At 39.9% G+C, this 24608-nt stretch overlaps 1 protein-coding gene across 1 annotated transcript; it reads right to left on the minus strand.

The window, feature by feature from the left end:
• Positions 1 to 5522: 5522 nt before the first annotated feature.
• spaca6 (sperm acrosome associated 6) lies at positions 5523 to 14676 on the minus strand. Its single transcript, XM_063484824.2, has 10 exons — positions 14570 to 14676; positions 10043 to 10197; positions 9867 to 9953; positions 9608 to 9679; positions 9358 to 9381; positions 9174 to 9251; positions 8581 to 8684; positions 8029 to 8185; positions 5760 to 5940; positions 5523 to 5601 (listed from the first exon to the last, which is right to left on the minus strand). The coding sequence occupies exons 1-10, from the start codon at positions 14674 to 14676 to the stop codon at positions 5523 to 5525; spliced, it is 1044 nt and encodes a 347-aa protein (XP_063340894.2).
• Between the last annotated feature and the right edge of the window lie 9932 nt (positions 14677 to 24608).

Below are 24608 nucleotides of genomic sequence, written 5' to 3' on the forward strand. Positions count from 1 at the left end.
TTTAAAATTGGTTCTTTGCTAAGTTGTCTGTTATGTATAGAGACAAAAAGGTTCTTTAAGTTAGGGGCCTTTTTTCTTTTCTTTTTTTTCTTAGATAGATATGTGTTAAGTGTTGTAACAAACAAACAAAAAATCCTCTGAAAATGGTGACGTACAAGGACTGGACTAAAACTGAGTAAAGAAATTTTAAAAAAATGTAAGACTATAAGAACATCTGGACAACTATTGCTAAAACCCAAATTGCAAAGAAATCTTGCTCCTTGGAACTAAAATATTAAGATTTCAGAGGTGACTAAAGCCTTTTTTTTTTTTGCACAGTACTGTAAAAACTTGTGTTCTCATTTTGATTGCATCAAATGTTGGCCTGGCAACATGGCAAGCAAGTGGAAAAAAATACAAGTGATCTGACCGTTATATGACATGATGAATGTTGAGTCATGTGTGACTAAATTTAGAATCTCCACAAGGGCTTTATAAGGGTTAGAGATTGCAGGCTGTCTTCATATTGTCTTTCTCCACCAACAGGACACTATTCATTTCAGGAAAATACAGACACTCAACAGATTTATTTCTCTTTTGGACCAATTGTTATAATCTTACAATTAGATTTAATAACATTCCTCTAGCTTTCTCCCAAAGCAATTAACCAAAACAAACAAACAAAAAAAAAAACTAAAACAAAACAAAACAAAATTTAACAGAATAAAAGTAAAAAGTGTGTTATAGAACATTTTAAACAACAACAGGTCTTTTAAACGTCATGTTAAAGTCCTGTTTCTGAAATAAAGTCTTTTATCTGAATTTTTAGAGAATAATGATAATGAGTTTCAAATTCATCCTTTTATCCACTATTGGTGAACAAAACAGGAAGTAATTTTTGAAGATCCGTGTTGATCCTGACCTTTGGTCCTTGATTTTGAAAGTTTAGCTTTACTTACAAAGGTAATTCCTAAGTCTGACCCTGTAGGGAGGTGGTGGACTTGACTTGAGACATGGCAGTAAAAGAATCCTGAATTAAAATTTGTGGCTGAATTCTGTAAAGATGGAGCAAAAAGTGTGGCTGTGACTTGTGCAGCTAGAGAATAATGTCCTGAAATTGAGTAGCATGATCTTTAGTGCAGTGGTTCTAATTTGCTGAAGCTGTACAAGCATTAAACAATTTTTATATCAGTGTGATCTAGCCATCAGGTTAACTCCAACTAAATTACAGTCATTAAAGATAAGTTGTTACTAGGTTACAGCACTGTTTGGCTAAATGATCACTGCCAAAAAAAGATTTGGCGTTGCTGGAAAGAGATTCAGGAGTTGACTCTCAGTGAATCTGTTTAAGGAGCACATGTAAACACAAAAAAGACAAAAATCTCTTCAATGTAAGATCTGATCTTTTTATAGTATAATGAGCCTTTAAAATGTCAGAAAATATTTGCCTTCACATTAAAAAATTATCTTCCCCATTATTTTCCTGTCTCTGAACAAACTCTGTGTAACACTCTTGGTACCAAAATAAAGCTAACACTTGTGAGATTTGATCAGAAGTGTAAATATTACAGCAGGCGTTACTGTGTCAAAGTTACTGAGGCTGGAACACAGAAAAAGTAAGCAGATTTATTCCTCGCTTAATTAATTAATTAATTTTTTAGCATATAACCCCTTTAAAAATACGCTTTAGTTCACATTTTAAATCAAAAAATCATTAAACAACATATATACACATCACCTGTGCAAAGATTTATGCTTCTGAAGTGAAACAGTGATAAGTGTCTGCACTTTCAATAAATAAATATTCAGGTGTGCAATGTGTCCAAATCTGGCACACACTGCACACCATATATGAGTTGAATTTTTCGGGTATGAACAGCAGAAATTATTTAATTTCATTTACATGCCTAGAAATGCTTGTTTTTTTAAAAATATTTTTGAAGAATTACCCATACACTCATGTCCAGTGGGCCCATTCTCCCTTGCGTCATATATGGTATAAATGGACTCTGGTGCTTTAATCTACAAATTTGTGATTTTTGTGTTACATTGAGTACTCACAAATGCATGCTTTGACTAATAAGTAACATTCACTAATAAGTAAAAAGCCATTTGAGGACATGTACATCTAATATCATATAAATATCTTTTGTATATCTTTGAACTTGAATATTTATCATTTGCACAGAAATGTAAAAGTTTTTTGTTTCACAAATCTGATCCTTTTTATGTTCAAAGAGCTTTGTGCACGTAAAAATATAAAAAGGATGGTTAAATGTGCATGCACGGATGACCTGCTGTGGACAAATGTCATGTTTTGCATGCAGGTTTTGAGACTCATCGACAGCAATAAAAGATAGGTGCAGCCACAGTTTATGAATTCTGACGCATGAAGATGTACAATTTCTCCATCTCCAGCCGGATGAGTTGAAACTGATGTTACGAGTGAAGGGTGGATCTCCCTGTTAAATTATGTGTGGAAGTTTGCTTAGGAGGAGTAAAAAATAAAGTTCAATTCAGTTTTATTTATATAGCAACAAATCACAACAACAAGGCGCTTCATTGTTTTTCTTTTTTAGACTCCTTTTTTTTAAATTAACTAAAGTGAGTGACTGGGCCCATAAACCCGTTAGCAAAATGTAATGAGGTCAAGTCCAGTGGCCATTTTTAAGACTTCTATAGAACAGGAAGCCTTCATATTCACTATACATTCATCTTTTATACTATCATTGGACTCCTTTTACATGCTCCCAATCCTCAAAGTGTCAAGAATTGCAAAATGTGGACTTAAGTGGAGACTGCCAGGCAGACAAACAACAAAACAAAAGAAATGCTGGTCAGTGCTACCCTCAGCTTCCAGAAGACACACCTGTGTCATCAGTTTCAAAATCTTACGTCACATTGTTCTCAAGTTATTGATTTCTCAAAATTTTCAGAAAGCTTACTCTGACCATGAGCTTAAGATTGCTGAGATTGAAAGTCATCCAAGATTTTTAGTAGATACATCCATGGTATGAATTTGAGAGTTATCCCATTCACAAGATTTTTATAAGACTTGACCTTAGACCTTGAGGTCAAACTCACTGAGATTTGAACTCATCCAAGATTTTTAGTAGCTGTACTGATAGTATTAATTTAAAGCTCCCATATCAGCTCATTCTTGAGATATCACATTCACAAACCTCGGTGTCCACACACCTAAGAAGAGCTTTATCTTTATTGTCATCATATAAAGAAATGCATCTTAATTGGATTGAGGTCACTGGTTATATTGTTGTCATGTGCTTTTATGTCTGTGTGCATAAAACTGAGGGCAGGTGTGGCTTTTTTGAAGAACAAAACAAAAAATATAGTTACTAAAATAATTAAATGTTGATTTTTTTAATGATAGTCTTTTATCATCATAGGCTATTGGTGATTTATAACATTTATCCATCATAAGACATGTCTACATACTAGTCAAAGTACAGTATAGGCTGAATTGGTTACATAATGCTAAATGACATCAGTTATACTGCCATGGTCCTTCCTTGCTTGGCTAACCTGTCATTTCTTCTTTTGTTTTTTCTTCCACCTCTAGCTCTTTCTCTGCCTCCTGTATGTGTGTATTTGTTTGTATGCATGTGTTCTTGTCTTTGTGCAGCATAGGGACCTTGAAGAAGTTCCTGCTCTTGAGCCACACACCTGCTGATAATCCACACTTGCCTTGATCTTGACGCCATCAAGGGTCACTTTAGTAGAGTGGCTGAGCTTCAGTCAACGCTGGATCGTTGATTAACAATAGCCATTGGAACCCTGCCTCATGCAAAGAATTGAACTTGTTCAAAGTTCAAAGAATTTAACTTGTCATGTTTTTCTGAGTGAAGGAAATTAACCCTCTGTCCTCTCTGTGTCCAGCAAACCTGTGGAGAGTTTTGGAGAGAGCACTAAGGCTTTTGTAAATATTTTGGAAGGAACTGTGGAGGTTTTTTTTTTCTAGGAATCGCCGCACCCACCGGGAGCTGGGACTATCACCACTGAGGAAATCACATCTTGTTGGAACTGTTTTGCACTTAGTTTTTTCACTGTAAATAAACTCACTGTAACTGTGCATGAAGTCCTGCGACTGGGTCCTGTTCCTCTGCCATTCAGCAAACCTGATCTATACATTCCTGTGCAAACCATAATGACACACTTTGACATCAAAAGCTTTTGATTGGGGTTTTCAGATTTGAGGATTGGTCCCAGCATATGAGCAACTTTTGTAAAGCAGTGTGTTTTGTAACAGAGTTTCTTCGTCATATGATATGTGATTCAGCCTTTGATGGTGTTGGGGGGGGATTGTGATTTATCTTTTGCTGTCGTTTACTCAACCAAATATTTCTTGGCACACAACAGTAATGTGACACTGTGGCAATGTAATAGCAAAGTTCAATGGAAATTTCTGCTGAATATATTTAAACATGTCAAGACTGACTACTTCTTGTGGTTTCGCTCAGACTGACTGTAGTCGGTAGCTTGTTGCTACCTCTGTCTTTCTCTGTCCTTTCTGTTTCTGTGTTCTGCTTGTGGATGATGAAACAAAGGATTTTCCTTGTACCCTTTTGACTGCACAACTGTCTGGACAGAACTGAGTCCATCAGCCACTCAGAGTGTAATCATGGTCACAATGTCTATATGTGACCTGTTTTACCTCATCACTTTTCCTTACAGTATTTCTCAACTCATACTAGATATTGGGTCCTTCTGTGTTGATAGTTAATAAATTCTGTCTTGGCAAAATGTTCTGTCAAGATGCCTCGACTGTGTAAATATTTTGCTCAGCTTCATCTCTCTGATTTTTAGCTCAGCTGCCTTCTGGAGTAGCCAAAGAATCTAACCCTAACCCTCAAAGTCAAAGTGCCCTTAAAGTACCTTAAAGTGACCCCCTAAGGTCAGTTTAAAGTGGTTCCTGCTTCATGACGAGTGATGAGGACCATTTTTCTTTTTCATTCAAGGAGACACGCACAGACACACACACACACACACACACACACACACACACACACACACACACATGTCTGGTTTGCTATCCTCGTGGGGACATCCCATTGACATAATGCTTTCCCTAGCCCCTTACCCTAACCCTAACCATTAAAAATGAATGCCTAACCCTAACCCTTACCCTAAACCTAACCATAACCTAATTGTAACCCTGACAGTAAAACCGCATTTTGAGTGTGAAAATTGCTTTCAACCCCAAGGGGACCTGGATTTTGGTCCCCACGGTGCAGAAAGTCCCCACCAGGATAGTAAAAGTCAGATTTTGGTCCCCACCAGGATAGTATGAACCCGTACACACACACACACACACACACACACACACACACACAAATATGAAAGCAAGCCCAGCTGCTCTACACTATGTGGTAGTAAAATGTTTACTCGGTACTACTACTAATAAAGAGGTGGATCCTGCCCTCTAGTGGTGGAAGGAGTGACACACATGTTGTCTGGACTATGACGTATCACTCTGCAGACTTGATGAAATGCCTTTGTTGCTTCAGATACATCTTCCAAACACTCTAGAATAAATCTAAATCTTCAGCCTGATGTGTTTCTTCAGCATGATTTTGCTCTTGTATGGATGACCAATGAAGAACCCTGAAACAACCAAAGAAAAAGAAAATAAAAACATGAATACCACCTCATCTATGTGCCCTGGAGCATCATGTATTCATATGACAGGTGTGAATGTCTAAATGACTTTGCGGTTAAAATCTGTTAAAGCTGATACTGTGCAAATAATAGTTCTGTTTTACCCCAGGGAGAGACACAGCAGCAGCAGTAAAGCGGTTAAACAGGCGGCAAGAAGCGGTAACAATGAGGCGAGGAAGGAGCGGGCAGAGTCACCAGACGCGGGGAAAAACTGCCCTCCTGGGAGCAGAGACAGGTCAAATGTCTCCTGCAGCTCTGTGTGGCCTGCCACAAGCTGGGGGGTCACTAAGACAGACACGAAGGGATGAAGACAGGGAATATAGATGAGAACCGACGATGAATGAAGTGAAAGATAATGGTTGAGGAAGTCTGCAGTTTTAATTGTATTTGCTTAGTAGGAGTTTCCTCATTTATTAAGCACAAATACACAGTTAGTTAGTCTTCTGTACACAGTAGTTGACATGTATCATTAGTGGGTTATAACTCACCAATTCAACAGTTGTATAATTTAAGAAAAAATGTGCTAACCCAGAAAACTAAAATAATTATTCAACTAATCATATAATGTTCAGGAGGTGAAATGCACATGTGCTTTTAATATTATACCCATATACATAATTACACATGCTAAGCTGTGTAAAAATGCATAATCATGAATGCTGATAGATGCATTCATATAGTCAAACAGTTATTTTTGTTCTTTCCTCCTTTCTAAAATCCCCTTTAACTCCACTTTTCAGTAAAACACAATCTGTACACAGGGAATTGTCTGCACAGGGCTCATTTACATTCTGATATATTCTTCCACATTTCTTTAAATGTGTTAACAACTTTGCTACCAAAGGCATACATCCAGCAGGCCTGATTTATTTTCCTGTAAGAAGAATTTGGCTATAAAAAGCAAGGGTATAGTCAAACTGGATGTGCTTTAGTTAGTTATTAGTGCTTTAGATGGGTTAGCCTTTAGATTAGTTAATATGTTCCTCTTTTGATTTCATGCTTATCACTCCCTCTTGACTCCGAACAGCCAGCGCTTGCTTTGCCAGCCAATAGCTGAATTAAGATACCTGCGGCAGCACGTCCTCGCAGCAACACACTTTCCAAATATATTTTATTTGCAAGGTCACTCAGTGGTAGTGGAATAGTGTTTAGAAACCTTGGGTTCATCATAATTATAATTTTATTTTACTGGATGTGAACATGTTTGGAAGCGCACCTGAGCAGTAGACTCAGAAATAACAAGCTTTTCAGCAGCTCAACAGTCCAGTCTCTTTTTATTCCCTTTTTCTTCAGTGGATTAGTGTGCTGTATCTACATTGCAGACTGGTTAGACAAACTGAAGAAAAATCAAACTAAGAAAAAAAAATTTTTTTTTCGAGAAAACAAAACAGCAAGTGTTTTCAACTTAAATATTATATTTCAAAACTAAATCAACCTTCTAAGGAACAATTCTGCAACAGGCTGAATCCATTATCAGTGGGACCTTACAGCCCTCAGCATCACAGCCTGACACGCAACAATCCCTGAGAGAAACTCCTACCTATATAGTAAATAACTTCTCTCACCCCAGGAAATAATACTTAAATACCAATAAATATTAAACTTATAGCAGTGCACAGTGTCTCAGTCAAACACAATGGTAAAAAGTTAAGTTTAAAAAAATAAAAGTAGATATATTTATCTATCATCTATTTATTTCTTAAACTTCAGACTAAAGTCCCCCTCCTTCATACCACACTTCCAGGAAGGTGACCATAAAAAGCAGTCCCAAAGTGCCTGGACATGCACAGCACAATGAAAATATAAACACTGTGGAGTATGTTTGGAGGTCACAGGCCTCACTGTGACACACAGTAGCCAGCTTATTTAGAAAGGTGCGTGGCTAATTTACAGTGATTTTCCAGAGGATGCTAATTTTGGACAGAGAAGGCTTTCAATTAAATGCACTTACTGGAGACTTTAGAGACTTTCTAGCCAACTACTTAGAGTGTCTCTGAGTGCAATCAAGTGGTGAGCAAGACAAACAGGAGCCAGCACTCACGTCTCTGGAAATTTATGGGAGAAGATTTGACTGGTGATGGCGAATTTAGAAAAGAATATGAAAGTTCAATGTACCCTCACAAACATTTCTAAGCTGTTCTTTCTCATTTAAAAAAGTAAAAAATACAATGTAAATAATATAATATCTTTAAAATAGTTTCAATACATGTCAAAGTTTGGACCTATTTACTTATTTCATCAAGTGTTCAAACATTTCTCTGGTACAAAGTAATGTTGCTTTAAATGTGAAGAAGATGCCTTTTTCCTGGTACAACAACTCTCCCACTGATCAGTTACAATTTCCAAATATCCTTCTAAAGTCAGCTATTTTACCTGAGACATAGTAGTATACTCGGATAAAGGAGAGCTGGCCCGAGTACACCTCACACTGGTAGGTGCCCTGATGCTTCAAAGTCACTGAGGGGATGGAGTAGAGCCTGTCAACACCCACAGTCACTTCTTTAAACTGATCCAATTGCTGCGTTTCAACCTGAAGGATTAAAATGTTCTCAATTTTTGTCTGTTTCACACAAACAAAGAACAAAGTGTTAATAATAACAGCTCAGCATTTTATATTTATTAAATCTGTTGTCACAAGAAGTCAACTCTGTTCATGTGGTTATAAATTTGCAAAAATTTGTAGGCAACTGAGCAAAATCACGCACTGACAAACACACCTGTTATTAGGAGACATCTTTAAGTCTGTAGTGCAGAGCTAACTGTCTTCCAGCTCCAGCCTCAAATTTCAAAGACTTGAAATCACGTTGCTCATTTCGTCTAACTCTAACTCGAGTAAGCTAGCGTGTGTATTTTGCAAAAATGTTGAACTGTTACTTTTAACAGTATGGCAGTGACCCTGAATGATTCACCATATGCTGAGCGTACCTCCTCTGCAAACCTCCAGATCACTTCAATATCAGTTGGCAAGGCAAATGGCACGTCGCACCACATTCGAATCCTGCTGTTTTCCATAACTTTAATTTCTTCCACTGAAATAAACATATAGCCACCCACATGCACACAGGCAAATGCACACACTCAGATAACATTCGCACAGGGGCAGCTGTTGCAGCCTGAGCTCTCCTTAATGATAATACTTAAGCCCAGTCTCAGAGGAGTCGAGTAAAAGTGATGATATGCTGAAGAGTGGCGGTGCTGTAAAGGCTTGATACGAATACCATGTGTGTGGGAGTCAACTGTCACCTTGCATAAAGAAACCAAGGACTTAAAGAGTACCTCGGGGGTTCTGTGCAAAAGATATAATGTGTGGAAATAAAACCTTTCCTCTGTCTCTCTTTCAAATCCTCACTTTTTGCTAAGAGCATGTCAAGGATCAAGAGTGGATGCTTATGGAGGTGAAAATAGAGCTATTTAAGGATATGCCACATCTGGATTAGTACTTATTTCTTTAGTTGGAAATTGTGACATAACAGAATCAGTGATGTGTTAGAGGTTATAATACGAATATCAGTGCTCACCTGGGCAGTCGAGGGGAAATTCACAGGAGTCGTACTGGCAGGTAACACAGTCGTACACTGCACCTGCACTCTGAAAACCTGATGGGTGAATGAAACCGATACTGATGCCAATATTATTTGGTTTCTAAAAGCAATGATTGTTATGTTGTAGAGTAAAAAAAAATACAATAAAATCAAGACAAACCACATGGAGGGATACATCCAGAGACTGTGAAGAGAATAAAAAACTTTGATTAATAAATATTACTGATACAGCATCCAGGAGTGAAAGCCAGTTAAAGCAAACTACCTTCTGGATGCTTCATGGTATTTTAAAGACTCTAAAAATGTAACTGGCATCTTAGACAGAGTACAGAGATCACAGTGAGATGTTTTGACCTAATATAAGTTATTATGGACAGAAAGATGGAGGAAAAGGGAAGTCCGTGGCTCACCTCTAGGCAGTTTGGAGGCAGCTGAGATGAAATTGTCTGCTGCTGTCTGCAACCTTTGCTCGTACACAGTGTCTGATAGATGGAGGGGAGGAGGAGGAGGAAGACAGAAATATTTGGCTCAATTCATACAGGGGAATTGTGTGGCTGGGGGCATCGTTTTTTGTTTTTTCTAACTTCTCTTCTTCTGACCTCACTTAGCAAATGTATTACTCTTTTATCGATGCAGCTATACAGTCTGCTTAAACAGGTGTTTAGCTACCGTTATTCAGCTTTTGGTCAAACTCTTCCAACAGCGCGAGGACCTCTGCATCCAGAATTTCCTTCAGTTGGATGTCATAGCCTTTACCTAAAAAATCAAGAAATTACATATCACCTAGATTTTTACATGCTGTCACAAACTGTTTCCAAATTTGCAAAGAAGAAACTCTTTCGCACCTACTCTACCAGCTTCAATCACTGTCTCATTATTGTTGAATATGCGGTCCAGCTTCTCGAAGCAGGCGTCAACGTTTCTCACATTGTACTCGGTCAAAACGTGACCCCAGCACAGACGGAGACTGTCTTCCACATCCACAAAACACTGATAGCAGCTTTGAGACAGGCACAACAGCAGGCTCACACACACAAGCCGCAAAGCAGATGTGTGCATCTTTCAATTTGAGCTTTAAAAACTCAACTAATGTTTCTCTGTAGGTGTTTTGATTTGAATCCTGGTCTCATAGTGACTAAAAATGTGCAAATTCTAAGGTTTTTGTTTTCTTTTTTCTTCAGGGCTTGATGAATTAGAGCCCTGTATTTATGTTCACATCCCACACGGGGATAAAAGTAAAGTCTTGAAAGTGTATCACGCTCATCTTTTCTCGACACGACAGGAGAGCATCACAGACTCCTCTCTGTATTTCCCACCATTCTATTGTCTCTAGTCCCCATTTCCTGCTGCCTCAATGCACCAGTTTTACTGCAGAGCACAGAGATGGAGCGAGCCAATGAGGGAGGTGGCGGCAGCGAGAGGGAGAGGGGCAGATGAAGATGGAGTTAAATGCTTGTGTACGTGTAGGGGATGGAGAAATATAACCCAAGAGAAATATATAATATGCGATAAATGAAAGTCTACCCGGCGGTGTGGGGTGGGGGTGGGGGGTGGACGGCGAGACGGAGAATGAAAAAAAGCCAAATATGAAAATAAAGAACAAAAGGGACAACAAAATCGATGGGGTAGCAGAGAGAGAGAAGGAGTGAGTGCATATTCTTGCTGATGAAGTTTAGAAAAAATTGAATTGGTGAAAAACAAAAACGTGAGAGAAACAGAAACAAAGAAAAGACAAGAGGAGGTAAAGGAGGACACGCAAGTGACAGGCAGAGGCAGGGAGAGAGGGAGCGGGACTACAAATCAAGTCGACTGCCTCATCGCATCCTGTATCCCCCTCTCGTCTCCCATCCTCCTCATCCCCTCCACCACCACCCCTTCTCCCTTGTCCCTCACTCCTGGTGCATCTCCATGGCAACCAGACAGGGTGCCTAATACATGAACTTAATATATTTCCAGTGGCAGGGTGAGCTGGGTACTAATGCATTCATCTGTCTCCACACAGACAGGCCAATCAATATTAGGCAAGAGTGTGCTCCAGGACTGCCAAAGTCAGACAGCTAGTCAGATGGTTGGACATGGAAAATCCCAAATGAATGTGTGTGTGTATGTTTGAGGGCATTTAATTGTGTCTAGTGACAAGGACACTTTGATCATTTTTGCTGCTACATATCCAAACTCACTCAGAGCTTTCAAAATGTCTGGCTGTGAGAAAAGATGACTTTATGTATATGGAAGATTTCACACTTAAAACAAACAAACAAAAAAAAGGAAATAGTGCAGGATCAGAGAATTCCCTAATCTCAGAAACTGTCTAGATAACATTAGGGGAAAGCTGGGATACAGTATATTTAGTGCTTTTTTGTTCATCATCCAATAACATGTTTTATTTAAAAAAAAAAAGAAATACACAGAGTACGCTTTCACATTTTATTAACATACAATTGTTAAAAACAAACAAACAGGAAAGTATGAAAACTTGTACATGATCAAAAACAAATGATGCCATAGATTTTTGAAGGTGTCATATATGCCGGGGTCACAACCCTTGGCTGTCTTCTTATTTTGCCCCCCAACTGGGGTCTGTAACACAAAGTCAGCCAGAAGGGTTGGCTCCCTGAGACGGTCTGTGCTGCAGGACAAGCAGCCGTTCTCTTCTTCAACCTGAAAAGTCTTGACGGTCACTTACAGATACTGAGATGCATGAAATCCAGAAGAAACAGTGACAGGTATCGCCTGTCACTTTTCTTGCACTTAAAGTCCTTTTAAACATACCACTTTAACTGCAAGTGGTATCAAATATACTTTGTAGAAGAGAAGGAGTGTATCATGTCGAATATATTGCTAAAATGATCCCCTCCTCTACAGGATGTTGAAACTGAATGCAGCCCTGTTCCCGAGGACCTCACCTGTGACCTGCTTTGACCTCACAGGTTAAGGGTCTCAGGGACAGAGGGGCATACTGTAAAATTAAAATACACTGAGAAGGTGTAAAGACGGATCCAGTTATTATACAAAAATGCCAAAGCAGAGTTTCAATCAGTTTAAACTCATTCGAGTTAAATGAGAGAACTGCAGAGTCACTGCACCGAGACAAAGAAATGACCTCATCTGACATTTGGATTCTGCGGCACCAACCGGTCTCCTGGTTTGCTGCAGATTAGAAGCAAAGCTGATCAGTTCAATTAAAACATAATCGGTGCATAATCATGACAGATTTGTCCATGTTTTATCCACGCTAATCTTTTTGTTCTGCAGTTCATCAAATCAGATATAAAGTAACATTTTTAACAGCAGGCACACATACTCTCAGAAACGCAGCCGCTGAGAGCTCATTGTGGAGGAGACACAATTAATTTAGAGGAAACAATTAATTTTAAATTGTTGGTAAATGCCACAGGAGTTTTGAACATAATTTCTCAGCTAGCATGGACAAATTACAGTTTCTAATAGCTTTTCTGAGCCCACTGAGCTGAAGAGGTTTTATAAATCAATTTGTGCTCATGTGAAATACGTTACTAGACCATTTTACACGCTGGAACTTAACACACATACACTGAAATCTTAAAGTTGTCAAAGCTGACAAATAATTATTTAAATATGTAAGCATACTTTGCATAGGTCGCATTTTCTTTTTGTTGTCTAGTAACTGTGGCGATACGACTGTTAAATTTTCCACAACTCGCTGTAAAGAGGACTTCAGATTACTCCATCCAGTCTGAGACTTTTTCATTTCAAAGTGTCTTTCTGGATCGACGGTGTCTCCGTGCACTTCTTATCATTACGGCGTCACACTGTGCTTTGTCCGTCCACTTCTGAACGCAGGGCAGCATGTGTCTTCTGACTTACCAGCAAAAGAGGAAATTAGTTTTCAAACATTATGAAGAAAAAAGAAGAACCCGAGCAGGACACAGGCGGCATGCAAATTATCAATCCACCTGTAGATGACATAACATTATTACACTGCTTGGTCACTTAAACTATGGTGATATCACTATAAAACACTTCAAAGAAATAAATAAATGTCATTGCGTAGCAGTATTAGAAGGCAACGCCACCCACTGGTAGACAGACAGAATGACTGGGGAAGACTGCATATGACCATACATTTAAAAAATAAAATGGAAATATTTGTATTTCATAGCTCATCTGTGGAGAAATAATGTTTCATCTTGTTTTAATACATTCGCATTAATTTGAATAAAATGAGACGCAATGTATCCACATCAGTTTGCTGCATTAAACTGAACTCCATTAATGCATATTAATGCATCACGAAAAACCTACAGGTTAACTTTATAAACGTCAGGCCTTCACATTTTGGGACACAGAGGTGCGATTTTTGAGGTTTTCTTTGTTAACAGTTGCAGCTGGGGCAGACCACAGGGAACAGCCGAAATGACTGGAATAACGGCAAAAGAGGTGGAAATGAACATTTGTTTAAATCTTGTCAGTATCCAGAGAACAAAACTCTGAGTTAATTACACAGCTCACAGAAATGATTATATCCAGGTTAATTAAAATGCGTGTCATTTTATTGCCTGTCATAACACTGAAATTCATTGACAGCTGTGAAGGGGAATAAATTAAAAAAGAGATGCACGAATAAGGTGCAAACAGAAAATGTGAATTAAAATGAAGGGCAACTTAAGACACAAAATGCAGACATGACCTCGACAGCATGGAGCATGGATTCTAGACACTAACTGAAAGGCTATTCAGCATACGGCAACAAAGACAGAAGAGCAGAATAAATACCACAAATACAGGCACTTACAGGAGGGCTCTCATGCTTTTTCATGCACCATGTTTTATTACAGTCAAAGAGAAGAATGTGAAGTGAATTAGTGACGACAAAAGTTTCGAATTATAATGCATTTTAAAAGCGGCATAAAAAAATACCATTCTTACTCTACATTGAACTTGTGACATAAAATGCTTTTTAAAAAAAAGAAAAGAAAGAAATTCACCTTACACTCAGCCTCTTCTTTCCTTTTCTTCCCCCAGTCAGAGTGCTTCTGTGTTTCCTCTCAGCTCCCTCTCTTTCTGATGGTCTCTGCCGGGGCCAGACAGGGAGCCCGGCGGCAGGTAGGTTACAGACAATAGTATTGATTCCATTCTTCTTCTTCTCACTGCCTACCTGCCTGACTAACAGCAGCACCTATACAACACTTCACCTTTTGTCTCTGCAGGGCTGTTGTCACAAACACACAGAGCTGCAAACAAGGGGAAAATAAAGAAGAGAGAGGGGTGAAAAAAAAAGAAGAGAGCTCACTTACTTGTGCGCTCACATTCTCGTGTACACACCAACCCGCCTGGTGCACATACTATCCAACACTTAAAAACGACACACACACAGACACACGCACATTTACCCTCCATGCTGCATAAGTGGTCTCCAGCCATCTCTTTTTCCTTTCCCTCCATCCAAGTCTCCTCTCCTCCTTTTCTCTCTCCTTCTTTTACACTCTCTGGTCGTCATCCTTCCATCTCCCTCTTTTTCCTCACACGTATTTCCGAGTCTCGTACAAACCCGGTAACCTCCCCAACACGCTCGCAGGCACACGCGCACGCACGCACACAGTCGCACACACGCTCCAGTCTGCGAGCTCCATATATCTGTGTGAAAGTGTGAGTGAGGGAAGGAGAGAGGGAATGTGAGTGCCGTGAGTGCATGCAAGCGTGTGTGTGTGTGTGTGTGTACGAGACAAACTCCGTGTGTGTATATGTGTGTATATGTGTGAGGGGAGGGGAGGGGGGGGGGGTGAGCAGGGAGGCTAGCAGAAAGTGGGGATGGAGGGGGAGGGTCAGAATCTCTAATAGGATGAGAATAGAGAGAAAATATGAAGCCCAGGAGTCTCATGAACCTGAGAGGCTGACATTACTGCCTCCTCATATGTGTACAGCAATCATACCGTCATCAAATTGATTACAGGATTTATGGTGTTGCTCCAACACTGCTGTAAATTGCAGCTGGAGTGACTTCAAACACACTAAATAAAGCCGTGGTGGAAAGCTCTGCTAATTGTAAAATGCGTCTTGATTATACAGCTTGACATCAGAGGTGAACAACATGCATTTAGCCATCCTGTACAGCCAAATTCATCCAAATGAGTCTGAAATGTGGGGAGCTGTTTAAGGAGGAATGAGGAAATAACATAAAACCTGCACCCGTGTTGCATGCATAAGTAACAAAACTCCAACAGCTTTGCACGTACGTACAAATACATTCAATATTTCCGCTCTTTGTTCAATCAGCTCACATCTCTTAAGGCAGTTTGATTCTAATATTTGAGCTCGTCTCTGGGAGGAAAGAGAGTTGCCATTGTGCTTGTTGGGTAACACAATCATACAGCCCCCAGGGAAATTCAGAAATGAAAGTAAATCCAATTTAGACCTACTGATTGGCTGTCTCTTCAGCGAGAGCGAGCATAAACACTACACTTGATGGGTAAGCGTCATTAATGGCTCTAAAGTGTTCTGACCATGTTTTACAACGAAGCATATCACCAGTGCCTCACACATTTAGAGCAAATGGGGGTAAACTGACAACGAAAACACATTGCTTTTGGCCACAAAGTAGCTGCAGTGATGAATTGATAAAAAACCTCAATGTAATGAAAAGCTAGTTAAGACCTTGGCAACTATAAAAATAAAATAGGTGAGGAGATAAAGAAAACAGCAGGAATAAATAGAAGCACATTGATTGCTTGTATCATTAGGTGAAAGTTTCAAAAGCCTTCTCACTAAAAAGCAAGAACTGACCAACAGCAAATGAAGTGAATCCATCTTCACCTTATTTCAAAAGGGATTTTTTCATAAATACACAAAGCAGGAAAAAGAGCATTCATTAATAACACTTGGTTAATTAAGCTGCATCCATATAGGCTATATAGTAGTCTGTGTCACTTTGCCGCTTGTATTCTATACATATACTCAATTTACACTCTTCAGACTTTTAACATCCTCCTCCGTAGCTGCAATCATACTGTAATGGCAAGACACATAAATTTGCATAGAAAAAGCACTACAGAACGTGTTTACACAATCTGCTATGATGTGTGCATTCAGTGGTCGGCGCAATTCCTCTGCACCGAATGCGAGTTCCTCGTCTTGTGCAGCACATATAATCCACCTAATCCCGCTTTAATGTCACACAGACAAACGCCTGTGCGTTTATAGCACACATATTCTGGCTGTGGATGGATTTCAGAGTGCAGGAGCCTTTGCCTGCTCTCCTCTGCCAGTAAACTAAAGCACCTCTTTCCAAGACAGAGGCAATGTGGGCGCCATTTTGGCTGAAGAACCAAGAAAAAGCCCCTCTCTAGCAGAACAGCAGTATCCGAACCCAAGTCACAAATGCAGAACGTCACAGTCACGGACAGGTGTGTGTGTGTCTGTGTGTGCCTGCAGCTGCACTCTGCAGTGCCACTGACAGACAAAGCACTGGGAGTGCTTCACAGGGATGACATCATCAGTCTGGGATGATGTCTGCCTTGTCTGTCTCAGGATCAGGATGCTCTAGTTCACCGATGCACCCCACGAGACTGCACATGGCATTGTTTGTGGCAGCGCCGATTTTCACAAAGTATCGCACAAAGTCTGATGTAGGCAGAGTAATGTAAGAATTTCTGCCTGAGCGAGCGGGCGCTTCAAGGAACTTGCAGCACTTCATATAGAGGTTGTAGCATTTTACTCACAGTCCCAACAACTCCTGCAGGCATTTTTGTAAGCAGCATATGCGCATGCGGATGTCATGAGAATATGTTCACATAACAATCTGCTCACACATATGCACAGTCTGCTGCATATGCGGAGATGGAAACCAGGTACAAAAGGTCGCGAACGCAAACAGTCTTTACTATGTCAACATGTGACACAGATAGAAGAACATGCGAGGTTAATCGCACTTCCTCCCATGCACATTATTATCACTGCTCCACACACCTAGCAGTTGTCTGATGTTCAACTGTCTGCTCAGGCAAGAGAGCAGTGTTGTGCGGTGGATGATAAAGAAGGCTACGACTGACAGTGCAGAATCAGCACATTTCTGATATATGCCCCCTATTTTCCACCCCTTCCAGGAGGCGCGTGGGAGGGGGGGGGGGGGAGAGAGAGAGACTGTAACGCACTGCAGATGGCTGCTGTTTGAACCACCAGTCTGACTTGCTGAGGGGAAGAGGAGAGGGGGAGGAGGCAGGGAAGGTTTCAGGGTAATGAAACGGGTATAAGTACAACGGCAGACACGCAAGGCTTCTCAACCTGTGGTAGTATACAGCAGTCCGTGGATACTGTGAAATGGTGCAAAAATACAGGCAGGGAATTCATGAATATCACAGTGAGGCTGTGTATGATGAATGTCACTCATGTGAGGTAACTGAAAGAGGGGGAGAGTAGTAGGTTATTTTCATTTAACGAGTGTAGTCTTACATTTTTATATTAATTAATTGCATCTTTTGTGTTTTATTTCATCATTTGGAGCTTTAAAAACACCTAAAGTAACCTGTGTGGTTATATGCAAACAGCTTGTTAAGCAGCCGCTTTCCTCACAATATAGGGCAGTTGGATTATTTTCTAGGGTTTGTCTTTCTTTACGTATTAGTTTCTACTCAAAGTCAGAGTCAGCTGCTTGATAAAAATGGACGTTCGGCGTCCTGTCTTAAGGGTATTTCTGCTGCAGTATGAGCCACTGATTGCTGTACAGCCAACAACCTGTCAAGCAGCGGGTAGTCATCCCAACAACTACAATCCAACTGCCACAAATATTGCCCATGAAATGACACAGACCTGGGAAAGAGACTTCATGAGGGTTTGCCCAAAGGAGAGAGCACCATGATAAAGACCTTGAGGGGATAAAAGGCGCTGCAGTTGAAAAGGACGTGCCATGTCATTAAACACTAGGAGATCCGCTCACAGAGTAACAAAACATACTTACCTCTCTGCTGGTGGTACACTAGACGTGGCTAGAAGTGACTCCGCAGGGAAAGCTAGAAGGTTGTACAGTTATCTCCGTGCTGTTTATTATGCGAAACCATACAACCAACTACCTCACACTGCAGAGCACAGACTGTAGAGACTCCAGACAAGATTTCAACAGCAGGACGTAGGCGTCTGTGTACATACTCACCTTTCTGCCTCCTACCCCATGCCCCGCTTTACTCTTTCAGCAATACATTCATAGTGTAAGTGCCCTCTTCACTACAGAATTCAGCAAGTGTTGAGACTGAGTCGCACAAACTCAAATGGGAATTTATCCTTTGATTTCCTTTTGTGTACTTTTCATTGTGCTATGGAACGTCTCTGTTTGCTCTTGGATTTGGGCAAAAAAATCGATTCACTGACATTACAAAGGGCTGTTTTTTGTGTGTGGGGGGGTTCTATTGAGCTCTTTCAGTGTTGTGTTTTCTATTTCTTTTTTATGAATAGCAGGAAAAGAAGAATAAAAGATGCATGTTACTTCTGAGCAGTAATAAATGGGGACTGAACCTGCAATCATGATTGAAATGTGGGAACTGTAGGCGGCTGCAACCACACAAAAATTCACCTCCGGTCCTGCAGTGATGCCACGGGAAGGAAGATGTTAAGTGGCTGCAGTGGCACATGTTGTACAGAGCACATGTATACAAAAGCACAAAGACTCGGCATGCATATGTATGATGCTGGAGGATGGCTTATGTAATCAAATGTACTGTAGGAAGGAGAAAACATGCTGGTCTGAAATTTGACAATGCTGGAACAGAACTATGAAAATCCTTTTCCTGACATCTAAGCCTCTCATGCAAGTGTGAGTACTACAAAAACTTCAATTTATCCATTCATTCATAGTATTTCCAACCATTTCTTAGGACTTGTTGCCCTCTACTGGTGACTGGGCAAACTCCTGCTCACTTCCCCTTCTGGCCCTTGTTCTATCAGTGCCACTAGTCTGCAATAGAGCAGCACTGACAGCTACAAAATACGATTCCAGGGGTTGACTGTCTAAGAATAGCGACATGCAAAGAATTACAATCACAGTCTCCTTTTCTATCAGAGCCTGAATTTTGTCTTTGGAAAAAAAAAAGTCACGAAGCAATATTATTCGTCGACCTATTGTTGAACCAAAGTCCTACATTCACTGACTGCAGCATTTCATCCACATCAACTGTCCGATTCCACTTAAGCGCTGACAGGATTTCATGAGAGTTAAAGGCCATCTGCCATAACACTGTCACAAGCATCAATTCTGCTGTCAGCTGTTACATCTAAATCTGGGGGACTTCTGCTTCACAGTCAAGCAGGAATTTCCTTCACATTACAAAATGATTGCTAAACTGAAACTTTTTAGGTGGATGTAGATGCTCTCTGTAGAAATTGTAATTGTTGTGTGCTGCGGTGCTACATTTGCTGGCACAGTGATACATTCCAGCAGAGACCAGCCAGGAGTGATAGGCTACTCTGAGCACTCATTCAGACATAACTGGGGCAAGATGATATGCTGTGCAAATGGTGTTTAAAGGATTCCAGCAGACCCTTATCAGGGCAGAAATGTAACAAGAAATGATATCAAAGTAAAGATGATTATAGAAATGTAAACACTTCTGCGATCAAGAAGTTAAAACGTTTCTGCATGCACTGACAAAAGAGAGCTATATGTGTGGGAGCTCTGCATTCTCTGCATGAAAGCATTCACCGGTATGTAGGATTTAAGGAATCTGACTTCCAACAAAAAAGCATTAGAGACATAGAGAAGAAGAAACTGAATAGCCTATCTTGAAAGCCTTGAGCCAATTGAGCTGCAGTTTGGTGTAACTTAAAGAAAAAAAAAAAGCTAGGTTAATATGTGCACATCTTCCTCCTCTTCCTCTTTTCTTTCTTAGTATGCATTTATAGTCCAAACCACTCTTTTTCTGCCACTCCCTTTCAATCTTCTGTCCCAAAGTGCACCCCCACTCCTCCTTCCCCTCACCCACTCAACCTTTTTTGGCTTTTTTTTCTTTTTTTGCTTCATCCCTCATGGGTCCCCATTTCCCGCCTCTTACCCTTTTAGCCACCCTCTGTCTTCATACCCCCCTCCTGCCCTTTGAACACACACATGCCGGCATTTTTACATACCAACAAGCTCCTCTACTTTACTCCGTGTGCAGTAGTTCACAGTCAAATCACGCAGAAATGCAGTGTAATTGTGCCAGTGTCAGCTATCATTCACCCGCTCCCTCTTTGTCTTGCTCGCTCCACCCTTAAGCAGGCCTGTTGAGCATTTAAGCTGTAAAAAACAAAAAATACTCCACTATGAAAAATGTGTGCAGTAATTCCCGAATGGGTTGGTGTAACTTCAAGTTCAAAATTCCTCGCATACTTGAGCATCATCCACGAATGCTGACGCAGAATGTGATATCACTCAGTCTTTTAAAAAAAAAGCTTCCCTGATTTACAAGTTGACACAACAAGATAAGTTTACTGTAAATGATTTATTGCTGTAGGTGATGATGCAACTAGGAAAATGTAAAGTGGAAAATACGTGTCCTCTCTGAAAGTGTGCAGTACCATCTGATTTTTATCAACCAGGTTTCTAAATCATGTATTAGCATGCAACTTCTGCCACTCCCTTTGCATTTCCAACACTATTCCTGACAGAAGCCATCTCCACGCTTTACTGTTACAGAGTGACAGTGATCTGATGTAATGTGTGTTTTTTCCCCAGGTAAAAGCAGTTCTAACCTAAAGTAATCTGCTTTGGTTGACGCCAACCACATATACCAAGATGGCAAAATGAATGTTGCCATGGGAACCTTTTGCCTGGCAACTCTAACAGCCTGGCAAATAGCCAAACTGTTGCTATGGCACAGCTGTCAAGCTACGTATACTGGGATTGGTGTGTGAGTGGCTGTTCATAATGCCTCCCATCCCAAGTTTCCAATCACATGCCTGATGAAAGAATGGATCTGATTGGAAATGAAGTACTTGGGTTTTAAAGGGGGTGGCTTTGTGGTGGTGGAGGGGTGTTTAACTGAAAATGAGCTTGGTCCATTTTTTTCCCCAAAAGCATCCTCGTTTGAAATCTGATTGCATCTGAAGGTTTCATGATTTTACTTTGCATTTTGGTTTAAAATCACTTTTTAGACATCACAAAATATTTTGATGTTGGGTTTTCAGCTGCTGGTAAAATGCACCACAGGTTAAATTTAACTGAACTGTAGGACAAGCATTATTTAATGTCTAATAAGTCAAAGACAAATATTTTAGACTCCTAAAGCTCTAAGGAGTTATCCCAATCCACTGTGCCTCTGGGCTAAAATTTGTAAAACAAAGTGGCTTGAGTGTATGTTAATATATCTGTGAAGCCTGCCCTTTGGCTTACAGCCTTTCTAAATGTCATTTGAAATATGATGATAATGAATTAATTTTGTAAGTAATGCCAATGCCATCCGAGCGATCTCTAATTTACTAAAGATCAATATATTTCTAAATTAAAAAGTAGATGTAATGACTATTGAGGATCTATATTTTTGTACAGATAACAGAGATGATGAAAGAGAGCTATTAGTCTGCCAGAGTGCAGATATTTCAATCCGCACACTTTACAGTGAGACTATACATGACTCAGGCTTTGGACAAAGATGCTTTCACTACTAAGTCCCTCAAGTCTATACTCAGCTTTGAAAAACATCTTTCAGTTAGTTTATCACTTTAACTCTTTGCAAAGCACCCTAAAAATGAATTCACTGGTAACTTTGCAGCTGTTTTCACACGAGTTTAGAAAAATGTCAGGAGTGTCAGGATGGAACGTTGTATGAAAATATGCTTTTGCTCACATACAGCACACAACCCGAGATGGTTGACTTTACTACTACTGGACATGTTGCTCTGGCTTAGTCATAGAAGTGTGCAGGAGGTAGAGCCGTGTCCACTTTGCTCTGTGTAAACCAATCAGATCGGCACTATTCCCACCTGTACTCAAATAGATGCAACTGGACTTTACACATTATCGTCATCAGATAATATCAAGAAGAGTTCAGCATGGTGAAAAGAGATTAATTTGAATTCATGATCACAAATTATTTGGCTCTGTTTGCACCTGTTTTAATTGATCTGCCCTTCACTGACAGTGTGCAGTTTCATTTTAATGGGTAGGTAAAAGTATCTTTTATTTGTATTCTTTAAAGCAAACTGCTATTAACAGAGCTTTTTTTTTTTAGTTGAAAACCTTAATTTAATTTACACAGGAAATTCTGTTGCATTTTCCTGCAATGTTAACATCTTTTTATTCTGTTAAGTGTGGGCTTTGTTTTACAGAAAAACATAACAAGGCAAATTAAAAAAGAAATGTCCTTGTCTTTGAGACTACTACCTGGTATGACTGAATAATCAAAGGCCTGATAATAAGTGAATTATTTTCTCTTTGATATTTTGACACTTGTATTACAACCTGCTACAGGTATCAGCTAATAATCTGTCAATATTTAATTTGGCTGCATAACAAAAGAACAAGAACAGCAACAAATGAAATGTGTACAATAACATATTGTTTAAATATGAGTATGAATATGTGTGTAAGTGCGTGAGAAAGCCATCCATTCACAAGAGGCCATTATTTCTCCACAGAAATCTGTAAAATGTCCTACTGAGATTTTTACCTTGAGATCGCTGTCATGTCGATGTGTTCTGGATCTTCCTTTAGACTCGAACCGAAAAGTAACTGAAAAACACAAAGAAAACACAGATGGTATCAAGGTTAGAGTGAGTAAAACTGGCCTTGTGAATTAAAAGACTGTTTACACAGTAGGTCACAGGTTCAATGTCAGCAACAGCTGAAGAGAGACTGGACAACCTACCAACTTAATGTAGCAGATTAAAACAAAATGACTACGGTCACTACTGAAGCAGTACAAAATCTGAAAAAAGATTATTCAATTATTTAGTTTAATTACACCACTCAAACAAAATAACTGCAAAGGGAAAACACACTATTTTTTGTGTATGTTGACACAATTTTAATTTTCATTAAGGATTTTAATGTCAGTATTTAGACATAAAAAGAACAAGGGAAAAGTGATCCAAATATTCAGCTCAGGGGAAATCAAAAGGTGCATAAACTGAGAGATTAAAAACAAAATGACACAATCAAATCATCAGTTTATTACCACTTAAAACATCATGACATGAACCTGTATCTAATTTTTACAATAACTCTGACACATGGAAAAACACATGGAAAACATGAGGCTTAAAGTGCAAAAAGCAATTCATGCATTTCAGTTAATTTCATTATATTTAGTCTGATTTAAAAGAAAACTGTTTATTGCTTTTTGAATGCTTCCATTTAATAAATGATTTGATATTTACTTACTTTGAGTTTTTGCTATGAGGGAATTACTCAGAAAGGGAAAATGCTTTTAGATGCTATCATATCAGTGTTTTACTGCTTACAGCTATCATGGAAAGGCATCACTGTTAGAAACACTGTAACCTAAATTGTGTTTTATGCTTATTTTTCTAAGATTTTTTATTTTTTAAATAAATATATCAGGGTGCTCAAGTCTTGATGTTTGAAAGCCATCTCAGTGCACACATGCGTTCTGCAGTATGGACAAAGCAATGCACCAGCTTGAAGCGCTAAGCCTCCTGCTCCGGTTTGATAAATATAACTTCAAAAGAAGCAGCCAAACAGCTTTAGCTGGCCGACTGCACAATGAGCATAATAACTCCCCACCTCCTGGGAGCTCCAGCCTAGTTCATTTACCCTTCCAGAGCACTGCCAGGTCAGTATGTGCACATGTGTCTTTGTTTCACTGCAAGCCTCTTGGAGGCTCCCCACCTTCTGTTCAGTACAAAGCGGATGTATAGAGGAACCTTTTGGACCTAATTTTTTTACAGAGGAAATGCAGTCCCCCCCTTTGCTCTCCTCTCTTCTATTTGCCCCTCACATGTAATGCCTGATTGACCACAGAGCCCCTTAAAGAGGTCAAAGGGCAGACAAAACAGTCTGGTGTCATGGCAACCTGTGTGCCACCAACCAGAATGTCGGGGGAGAGGAGGGGGATCAAATGGGCTGTCAGTTAAACCTCTTAAAATGCAGCTTTGTGTTTAGGCTAATGTGTGGGCAACATACAAACACGTAATGCACCTGCACTGTGAAATGGACCCTCCTAATTTGCACTCCACAGCCCGGAATAATCAAGCCAAATCCCCCAGTGCAATGCAGTTAAGTGTAGTACCTATCAAAGTGTCACATGACACGCATGCTGCAGTGATGTGTCGGACTGCACGTGCACACGCTTGTAAGTGTGTGCGTTATTTGTGCGCATGGGAAACATTCCTGTGTAAAAGGTTCTTTGTGACCGCTCAATGCAGTGGCAGTGCATACGTGATGGGGGAGGGGTGCTAACGGATAAATGGGAGGCAAATGCATTCAGATCAATACTGAGCTGAGAGAGG

Source organism: Pelmatolapia mariae, linkage group LG10_11, assembly GCF_036321145.2.
Source record: "Pelmatolapia mariae isolate MD_Pm_ZW linkage group LG10_11, Pm_UMD_F_2, whole genome shotgun sequence".
Taxonomy (NCBI): Eukaryota; Metazoa; Chordata; class Actinopteri; order Cichliformes; family Cichlidae; genus Pelmatolapia; species Pelmatolapia mariae.